General features: G+C 39.1%; 1 protein-coding gene across 28 annotated transcripts in view; it reads right to left on the reverse strand.

The window, feature by feature from the left end:
• Positions 1 to 12,904, reverse strand: part of EIF4G3 (eukaryotic translation initiation factor 4 gamma 3) — a 351,983-nt gene that overhangs the window by 34,201 nt on the left and 304,878 nt on the right. For all 28 annotated transcript variants that reach the window (XM_059135850.1, XM_059135849.1, XM_059135848.1 and 25 more), the window contains 5 exons: positions 11,186 to 11,280; positions 8,450 to 8,543; positions 6,438 to 6,555; positions 3,704 to 3,924; positions 1,849 to 1,967 (listed from right to left, as the gene is read on the reverse strand). In XM_059135850.1, the coding sequence (XP_058991833.1) occupies positions 1,849 to 1,967; positions 3,704 to 3,924; positions 6,438 to 6,555; positions 8,450 to 8,543; positions 11,186 to 11,280 (647 nt within the window). The remainder of the gene's footprint in view (positions 1 to 1,848; positions 1,968 to 3,703; positions 3,925 to 6,437; positions 6,556 to 8,449; positions 8,544 to 11,185; positions 11,281 to 12,904) is intronic.

Consider the following 12,904-nt stretch of genomic DNA (forward strand, 5'->3'; position numbering starts at 1 on the left):
CCACATAGCAGCAGCATGACTCAGAGAGAGTTATTTTACATCTTTGCCTCTCAGTTTCCTTATCTCTAAGATGGCTATTATAATAGTATTAACATCAGGAGGGTGATCCTCCTAAGGACTAAATGAACTAATACATTAATACATATAAAATATGTAAAACAGCACATCTAGCACATAGTAAGCCCTCACAATGGCTAATAATATTACTTGGTTCTTATCATCACTCACAGCAGAGCTGTTTTATACATTGTACAGTGAAATTCCTGAGTCCTTGGGTGCCTGAGGGGCTCAACTGGTTAAGCATCTGCCTTTGGCTCAGGTTATGATCTCTGGGTTCTGGAACTGAGTCCCACATGGGACTCCCAGCTCAGTGGGGAGTCTGTTTCTGCCTCTCCCCCTGCTTGTGCTCTGTCTCGATCTCTCAAATGAAAAAAAAAAAGAAAGAAAGAAAGAAAGAAAAGCATTTGCCTTCAGCGAGGGTCGTAATCCCAGGATCCTAGATTGAGACCCACATTGGGCTCTCTGCACAGTGGGAAACCTGCTTCTCTCTCTCCCTCTGCCTGCCGCTCCCCCTGCTTGTGCTCTCTTTCTCTCCCTCTCTCTATCAAACAAATTAAAATCTTAAAAAAAAAAAAAAAAAAAAAGAAAGAAAGAAAGAAAGAAAGAAAGAGAAAAGAAATTCCTGAGGCTTAATTAACGCTGGTTCTTGCATCCTGCAGGCCAGGCCTAGGGCTAATGATTTTTCAGAGAGCTCTCCTTTCACACTCAGGTGTTGCTAAGGTCTTCCCCACACCTCCCCGCCATGTCTTCAGTTCATCATAGGGTCATACTTTTCTCCTTTCTGAGTATTTGTTGCTCACTGACGGGGCATATCTTCCCAAGCTACCTGGCTCATCATCAAAATTTCTTGGTACTTCTTCTCAATTTTGGACAACTTCAGAGGACTGAGGGTTTTAGAAAGTTAGGTCTGGTTAACCAAGGTGACTGTTAAGTAGAGAAAGCAGGTAATGACTACACTGTCAAGAGAACAAGTAAGCTTGAAAGAATTTTTAATATAATGCTAAAGTAAAAGTAGTTAATATATCTGACAATTTAAAGATAAGCCTTTGCTGATTTTGGATCCCTAAACTAGGTCCTATTATATGATCTTCCCAAGACCCATAGGTCTACTGGCATTTATTATAACTACAGTTTAAATACTTACCTGTGGAGTTAAGTCTTAATGATCTGTTCTTCCATGAGACTACAGAGCTCATAAAGCCGAGCATTGTAGGTCTATCTCACTCACTACCACCTTAAAATGAAGCTCAGAGAAGGCTAGGGCTAAAGAATGGCAGATTCAATGTTTGAATCTTTCATTTCTTGAATGTTTCACTTAGGTTATTTGACCCTGACACAGTGCTTACTCCTTGGTGCCTCAGTTTTCCATTTATGAAATAAATAAAAAGTAACACCAGCCACACTTCAAAGTTAATACAAGAATGATGATAAAATGATTCCCATGATAAAATTCATGGGAGGCAATATAGAGGGAGACAGAAATTCCTAATAATGGTAACGTGCTGTTTTTTGTTTATTAGTATCAAAGTCAAGTGTGGTTATCCAACCGCAGGGATAGACTGTTTTCCATTCTCCCTTCCTGCTTGCCGTGCGATCCTGGGAACTCTGTTATCAATTTAAAAGAGAATAGTTGGCAAGGATGCATCAGAGTTGTGCAAACTGAACTGTGTGGGACTTGGATTACTTCCTGTAAGTTTTATTGACAAGAGACTTACTAGACCAGAACAAAGTTACTGTATCTGTTATCTGTTATCTGTGTTATTGTTGTTGTTTTTAAAATTTTATTACCTTAAAATCATTAATGTGTAGAAATTCGTCAATAATAGACTTGGACTTCTTCTCCATCTCCAATTCTGACAATGCAGGTTTGTCAGGAACTGATGTTGCTGGAACTTCTGGTTTCACTACTAGTGAGGTTAAAAAAAGTAAAAGGAAAAATGACAAAAATTATCATTAAAGTGGTGGGATTATAGCTGACAATATTTATGTGTTATTACATTAATTTTCCCATAAAAGCATTAAAATAGACACAAATTTGACAAGGGTAGACATCTAAAAGCAGAAAAGAAAAATGTTTATCACAGCATAGATACACACTAAGTAACTTCATATTCTATAATTAAGAGTATGTAGATATGGTAAACTTTTTAAATTAAAGCCTTTTTGTTCCTTTCTGCATTTTGATTCTTCTCCACTGCTTCAATGATGAAGAGCACATGAAGCTTCCACAACCACAAACAGAGCTCCAACCACACTGGCCTTCGGCCGTTGCTTGAACATACTGTGGTTCTACCTGCCTACTACTCCTTTTCTCACAGTACTCCTCTTGGTTGGAATGCTCTTTCTCTCTGCTCCATACCCATCCCTCCCTATAAACCTATTTTAACTCCTACTGGTCCATTGGACCTGAGAGAAGCCTTCCCATTCCTCTGTGTCAATTCTAGCTAGTTCCCTTGTCAAGTACTCTCTTAGAACTCTGCTCCTCTCCTCTATAGCACTTTTCTCAGTCTGTACTTGTATATGACTGAAGGCTGAGAATAGAGATCCAGGGCCCACAGTTCACTAGGTGGTAAGTGTGCATGTAGTGAATAAAGCAAATGACCCAGACAATAAACTTGCAGAAGGCAGCTGTGCAATATTATTTACTACACACTTGATATTTTCATGCCTTATCTTGTTATGTTCCCCAAATACCTACCATAGATATGAAAGCCACATGCCCCTAAAGCTAAAAGATCTGAAGGCTAGAGCTGGGAGAAGACATTTCAATTTGTCTTCGAATTCATTTAGAGATTATAGTTAGGAAACATAATTTAAATACTGAAACAAATTTGAAAACTATAAAAATATTATAAACAACCAGTACTACTTCAAAATTAAGATTTTAAGAATGCTGAAAATTACATTTAAACTACTTTTCATTGTTGCCATCATCATCATATCATGATGACATCTAGTACCTTTTGAAAAATCTATTATTTATCAGATAATGTTCTAAGTATTTACCTGCTTTAACTTCTCATTTAATCTTTACCATAATTCTACAGGTACATTTACTATCCCCATATAACAGATGAGGAAACAGAAACACAGATAGGCTATATTCATGATAGTAATTTTTAGAGCATTACTGGAGTTGGTCCTCTAATCATACACATGCTAAACAAACACAAAAACCACAGAAGTTACCAAGACTAAGGTAACAAAAGATGATCTGATATTTCCTCTTAGGTTTGCCTTGCAGTGGCACAATAATGTGAGAATTTTCACACACTTGAGGGCCCTACAAAGCATATATGCACTCTAATGCACACTGAGTTGTTATTTATTTTTTGCATAGTGATTTGTTATTTTGAAAACTTGTAAGAAATTCAGATTGCTTAATACAGCAAGTGGCCCTGGCCCTCGTAACCATCATATTTACTACAGAAAGTAGAAAACTTACAAATTATTGAACAAAGGGATAACCTGAGAAATGAGAACGATGTTACAGAACTACTTAGGTGCCCTTTACCTTTGAAGACACCACTGTGTCATTATCACACATTGATTCTGAAATCTACATAGGCACAAGGTCTCCTCTGCATTTTTTGTTCCATATTTAAGGCCCAAATTTCCTTCCTGTATGTATCAAGTCTCTCACCTGACTCACGGGCCTTGTTTCTGTCAGCCTCAGCACTGCTCCTTTCCACATCCATGCCTCCCGTAAGCTGTTTTACGGTCTCTAGCATCTCTCTGCGTTGCTCTTCCTGAGACTGATTGTCCAACAGGTCTTTGCTGCTGCCGCCCCTCATGAAAGTATTGGGACGAGCTGCTGCAGATGGAAGGGGCTTGTCATTCTTCTCTCTGCCCATGCTTCCACGACTTAAAAGACAAAATACACTTTTCAGAAGAAAGATCACTCCTTCCCCAAATATTCAAATTATAAAATAACACTTAGAGTTTCTAAAAGTATGCAGAGTATTTTTTTTTAACACAACTTCAAAGGTATGAGACACCAAATCATACTTCAAACTGTATTTATTTATTTATTTAAAAGATTTTATTTATTTATTTGACATACGGAGATCACAAGTAGGCAGAGAGGCAAGCAGAGAGAGAAAAGGAAGCAGGCTCCCCACAGAGCAGAGAGCCCGATGTGGGGCTCGATCCCAGGACCCTGAGACCATGACCTGAGCCGAAGGCAGAGGCTTTAACCACTGAGCCACCCAGGTGCCCCTTCAAACTGTATTTACATAAACAAGTGGAATCAGTGCTTTCAAGAGAATGTTAAGCATGTTTTTACTTTTTTCACACATGTTAAAAGGGATACTACTTAAAATTTTAAAATGCCAATGGCATCTCTTTATTTTAGTTTTTAAAATTTTTTAAGAATAAAGATAGTGGGGACGCCTGGGTGGCTCAGTTGGTTGGACGACTGCCTTCGGCTCAGGTCATGATCCTGGATTCCTGGGATCGAGTCCCGCATCAGGCTCCCAGCTCCATGGGGAGTCTGCTTCTCTCTCTGACCTTCTCCTCGCTCATGCTCTCTCTCACTGTCTCTCTCTCAAATAAATAAATAAAATATTAAAAAAAAAAAAAAAAAAAGAATAAAGATAGTGATGAATGTATGAGCTAAAAAACTGAGAGACAGAATACCAAATAAACATGGTATCACTAACTTACAAATTACAGAATTTATTCAGAAACTTCAAATAGAAGTAAAATATTTTGAGCACCAAGTAGAAGTAATTTAAAAAAAAAAAAGATTTATTTTATAGAGAAAGTGCACTAGACTAAGAGTGAAGAGGGGAGGAGCAGCAGAGGGAGAGAGTCCCAAGCAGACTCTGAGTACTGAGCCTAATCTGGGGCTTGATCCCATGACCCTAAGATCACAACCTGAACCAAAATCGAGAGTCGGACACTTAACTAACTGTGCCACCCAGGCACCCCAGAAGTAGATTTTGAAAGGCCAAAGTCACATTTTATTAAGAGATAATCTTCCAAAATCTCCCTATTTAATCACTAAACTCCCTATTTAGACAATTCTAATCAGCTGGGCAAATAGTTTCTTGGGCCCTAACAGATCAGATCAATTAAAAGGAAGAGAAGAGAAATGACTAGAGGCACAACAATGATCTAACCTCTGAAAGAACATACACAAACGAGAACCCAAAACGCAGAACCATCAGGGAAAATTTATGGCAGGGTAAAGAGCCACAAATACCTCAAGAGCACAAATGATGCTTCATGGCAATCTGAGCTATCATTAAAATCTGAATTAGGCTAAGTATATTTTGTTGCAGAAGCCAAGGGAACAGTTAACATTGTTTAGAAAGTCTACCTGGTCAAACTGATTACAATAATAAAAAAGAAAGTTTCAGAGCTTAAAGCAACTTCAGCACTAAAAGCGCTTAAATCAAAATTTTTGAGGGGAACCTGGCTGGCTCAGTTGGTAGATTGTATGACTCTTAATCTTAGGGTTGTGAGTTTGAGCTCCATGTTAGACACAAGAGATTACTTGAATAAATAAAATTTAGGGGCACCTGGGTGGCTCAGTGGGTTAAAGCCTCTGCCTTCAGTTTGGGTCATGATCTCAGGGTCCTGGGATTGAGCCCCACATCAGGCTCTCAGCTCAGCAGGGAGCCTGCTTCCTCCTCCCTCTCTCTCTGCCTGCCTCTCTGCCTACTTGTGATCTCTATCTGTCAAATTAAATAAATAAAATCTTAAAATAAATAAATAAATAAATAAATAAAATTTAAAAACTTAAAATTTTAGAAAATAAAAAATGTTGTTTTCTGTCATTATTCTACAGGTCTTTCTTTATTCATTCTTTGTAAACCAACCAATAGAACACTTCACTGTATCAGTCTTACAAAATGAAAATAGAAAGACAATACAAAGAATAGTGAGAAACAAAGGAGAGCTTCAAATATAACTCGAAGACCAGTGTGACAGAAAAACATACGGATAGGCTATTATGCCCTTTAATTCATGTGCTTCGAAGTGTGAGTCCAATTTAGAGCATACTGAGATTTAGTTTAGCAAGCCTGGCACCGGCCTCCAGGGCTATTTGGGTGGGTCTGGTCTCTTAAGAAACAAACTATTAGAAATTTTCCAGGTAACCTGCTCTTCTTTTCCACCTCATCCCAAATCTTCCACTCAATTATGTTCTTATCTTGGAAAGTACAAAATGTGAAGATCAAAGCAGGAAAAGAAAATCAACCTTAGGGATAAAAGGCATCCATGTCATAAAGATGATTATCATAGTCTCTGTGGGCGTGTGTGTGTGTGTGTGTGTGTGTGTGTGTGTGTGAAAGAGAGAGAGAGAATGATAGAGAGAGAATAGACATCGACAAGTAGGTCAGTCCTAAGTTAACAAGGAGTAGGCTTCTTACCTGGTTAAGGTCCGTCGGGAATCAAACTCTAAAGGCGTAGATGATGTAGACCCTGAAGGTGCTGGAGGTTGCAAAGCAGAGAATCTGTTTAAACTGGAAGCACTGGACCGTAAGGCATCTAAAGTTGTTGAGGATTGAGGGGGAAAAAAATACAAATCACATGACTAAAATGCAGCTGCTTTTAATTTTATTTTTTAAGATTTTATTTATTTGAGAGAGAGCATGAGTGGTGGGGAGAAGCGGAGAGGGAGAGGGAATAGCAGATTCCCCGCTGAGCAGGACCTCAGGATCATGACCTGAGCCAAAGGCAGAAGCTTAACCCACTGAGTAATCCAGGAGCCCCTCAAATGCAGCTTCCAGTTTATCTGCCTCCCTTGGGATGAAGGTGGATTGTTGGAAGACTGGGTATTTCTAAAGAGCCTAACAAGGTGATGTCAATCTCATGGTCCATAGACGATACTAAGAAGCATAATGTTAGAGGGCATTTATCTGTCTGAGGGATGGGGTAATTGGGTGATAGGCATTAAGGGATGGGGTAATTGGGTGATAGGCATTAAGGAGGCCATTTGATGTAACGAGCACTGGGTGTTATATGCAACTGATGAATCACTAAACTCTACCTCTGAAACTAATAATACTACTTGTTAATTAAATAATAATAAAAAAGGAATTAGTTGCAAAAAAACTCCCCAAACTTAGAAATCTTTGTTCATTACAACCATTTGCTGCTTTAAAAACATAATTAAATTATCCTAGGTAGGCAAGGGGATGGGAGTGGTAGACAGGGAAGGAGGGGGACAAGCAAAAACAAAACAAAATACTGAAAGCTAATACAAATCCTATGTATTTATATTATATAAATTTGCATGTGGGCCTAAGTGAATAACACAATTTATTAAAAAAAAATTTTTTTTAAGATTTTATTTATTTATTTGACAGAGATCACAAGTATGCAGAGAGGCAGAAAGAGAGAGAAAGAAGGAGAAGCAGGCTCCCTGCTGAGCAGAGAGCCGATGCGGGGCTCGATCCCAGGACCCTGGGATCATGACCTGAGCCAAAGGCAGAGGCTTAACCCACTGAGCCACCCAGGCACCCCTAACAAAACAAAAAAATTGTTTTTAGGGGTGCCTGGGTGGCTCAGTTGGTTAACTGTCTGCTTTTGGCTCAGGTCGTGATCCCAGGGTCCTGGGATCAAGTTTTACATCCAGCTTTCTGCTCAGCAGGAAGTCTGCTTCTCCTTTTCCCTCTGCACATCCCCTTGCTTGTGTACTCTCTCTCTACCTCAAATCAATCAATAAATAAAATCTTTAATAAGTTTTATTTGTAGAGAGAGTGAGAGCACAAGTGGAGGGAACGGCAGGCAGAGGGAGAAGTGGAGCCCAATGCAGGACTTAATCCCAGGACCCTGGAATCAAGACGTAAACTGAAGGCAGGCGCTTAACTGACTGACACACCCAGGCTTCCCATTTAACACAATTTTTTTAAAATTTAAAGAAATCGAAGGTCAAAATTCCTTAATAGAAGGGAAATATGGAAAGGAGGTTAACAATGAAGTTTTTTACTTTCCATCGGACTTTCTTAGCTTTAAAAAGATGTGTTTGTCATGATCTAACATTTGATCTCTCAAAATGTGACTTTTGTTTAAAATTTTTGGAAAATATTTCACTTCAATTCTTTTACAACTTCCTTTTATAATTCTTTTTCTTAGCGAAATGAGTTTTCTTTTTCCTTTGGGGTACTAGTAATTTCTCTAGTTATACTGAATTAGTGAACATCAACTTTAACAAAGAAACCTAAGAAATTAAAGTCTTAAATAACCTATCTGAACTAAAAAAATTGTAAATATTTAAAATACTTAAGGATCCATAGTGAGAAGGACACCAGTAAGTTTGGGCACCCTTCGTCTATAGATCTTTTCCTAAAACCATTATTAAACGATTGTGGGAGTGTGCTATAAGCTAAATATTGACAGATCACATCCAGGTTCCCAAGAAGGGACACTGCTTACTTACCAGTCTCACTTGCCTTTGCTCCACCACTGCTGCCCTTTCCCCAACTGCCCAGCTGTGCTTTAGGTACCAGCTGAATTTTCTCATCAATTGTGGGCTGTAACATAAGTGACCACAAAACAATTATAGGAATCATTCCAGAATTATTGTTCTTCTTTTCCTATAAAGATTTATTTATTTCAGAGAGATAGTGAGCATGCATGCGAGTGGCACGGAGGGGCAGAGAGAGAGGGAAAAAGAGAATCTCAAGTAGACTCCTCGCTGAGCACAGAGCCCAAAGCTGGGCTTGATCTCACAACCCTGAAATCATGACCTGAGTCGAATTCAGGAGTCAGCTGCTGAACCAACTAAGCCACCCAGGTGCCCCTAGAATGGTTTATCTTCTTTCCCCCTTCAGTGCAGTGAAAACCAACTTTGGCAAAAAGAATACTCCTTGGGGGGGCGCGTGGGTGGCTCAGTGGGTTAAAGCCTCTGCCTTCGGCTCAGGTCATGGTCTCCGGGTCCTGGGATTGAGCCCCGCATTGGCTCTCTGCTCAGCAGGGAGCCTGCTTTCCGCTCCCCCACCTGCCTCTCTGCCTACTTGTGATTTCTCTCTGTCAAACAAATAAATAAAATCTTAAAAAAAAAAAAAAAAAAAAAAAAAAAGAATACTCCTTGGAATAACAATTTAAGAAATATAAACTGGAGCTATTCACATTCACATGGGATTCTGGTGGACCCTGAACTACTTTCTTGGAATCCAGCATCCACAAAACAGTTTGGAACCAATGGTCTACAGAATGCATTCAGGTCCTCTAAGTTGGTACACCATTGAACTAAATGTAAGCAGTTTCTAGTAATTCCTCCTGTCTAGTGATGCCCAGTGAATATATAAATTTTGTATACCACAAAATTAACGGATTAATCTCTTCAAATTACTGTCAGAAAACAGGTCAGATGGCACAAAGATTTCATATTTCAGCAAAGCCCAATATGTGGGAGCTAAGGATGGGGAAGTGGAATTGCAGTATTCAATAAAAGGCAGTAAGAAAAAAAGTGAATATAGGAAATTAGACAGGAAGTTAAAATGCCTCTTTAAGGTTTAATCCCCCAAACACAACTTCAGCACAAATGAATGGACTTAGAATGCAATATTAAATAGAAGACACATACCACAGAAAGCTGCAATGTAGCTCTTTGCAATAAAAGTGTTCATAAATTCTCATAGTGCTGCCTTGCTCTACCACATGCTTTCACACGAATCTCTCCCAGTTAACAATGCCTTTGTTTAATGGCTTTCAACTTTTTCTAGGGTATTTAAGTAGCGTACCTACACTGCAACTATCGGAATATACACCAAATTTATTAAGAATTTACCAATTTACACAATATTAATAATGTTGTAGTTTTAATACCAACACTATTCATTTTTATAGCATCCATGCACGGAAACAATATGTAAAAACACAAGTATTATTAGTAAGTACTGATGTAATTTTCAAAGATGTTGGGGTTGATATTGGAGGGATTATCTTTTTAACACAAGATTTTTGTTAAAATAAAATAAGTCTCTTGCTAGAAACAGAAGTGGATGGGAATCAAGCTGTTTTTGGCAATAGAATCCCTGCACTGAGACATAAATAACTAGAAGAATGTACCAGAATCTTAGAGAATAGGATCTTTGCTAATTAAAATAAGGGCAATCTAGAGATGGAATGTTCTATCCTGAAGCAATACTTTGACATGAAGATGAAAATGACATAGTCCATCTTCTTCCAAATTTTCTCAAACTCTTTTTCTTTCTGTCAGTTCTCTTTCATTTGGTGATTCCACAATAGCTTTAGATTGCTATTAGTATCCTACCGGTAGGCTGCAAATTTTCAGAACTATGCAAAGTACATGACATAGGAAGGATCAAACCAGAATTGCACATGATTTGTAAAACTGGGCTGTAGGAGCTTTACTTTTACAAAAGGTAATGCCACTTGTTCTATGTTCTCCAAGGTTCTTCACATGACTTACAGTGATCAACTTCTACTGCTGAAAACATCTGCTAAGAGAAACCTTTTTCCTCTTACTGCCCACGGATTCTCAAGAGAGGAAGGTAGAATATTTGCATCTTCATCACAGAATGATTTCTAGTAGTAGTCTTCTGTGATTTCTTTGAGGCCTTGGATATGGCAAACCATTAATTCAAATTAGGCTTAAACAGGTAGTTGCTTCTTCCCCAGAGCTAAGGATACATTGTATAAAGCTTATAATTTATAGCTACTAAAGTATCTTTATTTTTTTTTTTTTTTTATTTTTTTATTATTTATTTGACAGAGAGAAATCACAAGTAGATGGAGAGGCAGGCAGAGAGAGAGGGGGAAGCAGGCTCCCCGCTGAGCAGAGAGCCCGATGCGGGACTCGATCCCAGGACCCTGAGATCATGACCCGAGCCGAAGGCAGCGGCTTAACCCACTGAGCCACCCAGGCGCCCCCTAAAGTATCTTTATTATTATCTCTCCTATAGTAAGCATCTCATAACTTCATCATCATAAAATCATCACTTCCCTTTTAGCAAACTCTCCAAGAAATGAGAGGAACAGCAGGAATGAGTAGTAAGAATATACGGAACAATACTGGCATCTGCATTAAAAAAAAAAAAATACTCACCTATAAAATCTGTAATATGGCTATTTCTGCTATGAACAAGAAATAATTTTGAGAGTCACATTCTCAGGCTGTCATAAGTTGTGTTTTAAATGTCACACTCACCTTAGTGATTTTAAGGAATTTTGAGGGGTCTAATACCCGACTATTCTTGGCCCCTTGTACAGTGTTCCATCCCCCTTCATCCACTCTCTGGACACCTGCAGGGAGAACAGAGTGTACGTCTCTCATCTACCTCAAGTCAGTTTGACAGCGACAGAGTAAGTAAGCAGTATTTTCAACTCAGGAGCTCCAATGAAAATCAAGGAAAAGGACCAAAGAGATTATTAAAGCATTGCTGACCATCTCTTTAACATCCAGGACGATATGAAAATATCAGGTAGAAATACCAGGAGAGCTGACCTAGGAGAAACTAACTGACACAAGGGCCAAATCTAGTGTTTATGGTGCATGATTAGAACCCTTCAGGAGGGACGCCTGGGTGGCTCAGTTGGTTAAGCAGCTGCCTTCGGCTCAGGTCATGATCCCAGCGTCCTGGGATTGAGTCCCACATTGGGCTCCTTGCTCAGCAGGGAGCCTGCTTCTCCCTCTGCCTCTGCCTGCCATTCTGTCTGCCTGTGCTCACTCTCCCCTCCCCTCTCTGATAAATAAATAAAGTCTTAAAAAAAAAAAAGAACCCTTCAGGATATGTCAGGTGGAAAGTATTTATTACAAAGTTTACTTCACTTAATAGTGTCAAATGACACAGTACACTTGGCTCATTCCCCCAAAACCTGCTTCTCCAACCCATCAGCTGCTCAGGCAAAAATCCTGTTCCTATTTCTCTCTCTCACTTGGCACCAAATCTTGTTAGTTTACCCTTTACAATATATTCAGCATCTAGCTCCGTCTTATTACTACCAACACTACCATTTTGGTTTTCACCAGCAACACTTAAAGCATAAAAACATCTTTGCTAGCTCCAATGCTTCCGCCCTCTACTGTCTGTTTCATGGCTGCCAGCACGACCCTAATGAAGTACAAGTCAGGTCCTGTGACTGCTCTACTCAAAACACTCCTATTAATCTCTCCATCTCACTCAGACAAAAAACCAAATTACTTCTAAATGGCCTACCAGCTCTGAGTAATCCAGCCTCCCCCATCTCAAACCCTATCTTCCACTACTCTCTCCTTATGCTCTTTGCTTCAGCCACTCTGACCTCCCTGCTGTTCCTTGAAAATGTTACTTCATGGCCTTTTACTTATTATTCCCTTTGCCTAAAAACCTTTCCCCAAATACCCATATGGCTTAATTCCCTCAACACTTGCTTCAGGTCTTCACTCAAATTCGAATTTTAACAGGCACCACCATCACCCTATTTAGAACTGTACCTTTACCCACCAAGCCTGGCACGACTCTAACTTCCTCACAAAATTACATATTTTATTTGAGCATCTGTTGTCTGTCCCCCTGGTACGGTGTAAGCTGCATGAAGGAAGGGATTTTGTTTCTCCTGTTAAGTGACAGGCACTTATATTTGTTGAATGTAAACCATCAAACTCTCTATTCAAAAGCTTTTTTGATCCTCACATACATGATTTTCTTTGTTGCTATCCAGTATTACTGATCATAAACAAACTTGTTTCTTTTTTTTTTTTTCTTATACCCTAGTCCTTCTTCCTCTCCAGTTGTTCTTTATCTGTCATTTTTCCAAGACTTCTTTTCTTTAGTCATCTATGGACATCTTCCCATGGACTGGGCTTTCAGTCTAGTTCAATAATAAGTCATTATGTGAAAGGCACTGTGTTAGGTTCTAGGGTGAAGAAGGTGTGGGAGTGTGGTGT

The sequence above is a fragment of the Mustela lutreola genome, chromosome 10 (genome assembly GCF_030435805.1).
Source record: "Mustela lutreola isolate mMusLut2 chromosome 10, mMusLut2.pri, whole genome shotgun sequence".
NCBI lineage: Eukaryota > Metazoa > Chordata > Mammalia > Carnivora > Mustelidae > Mustela > Mustela lutreola.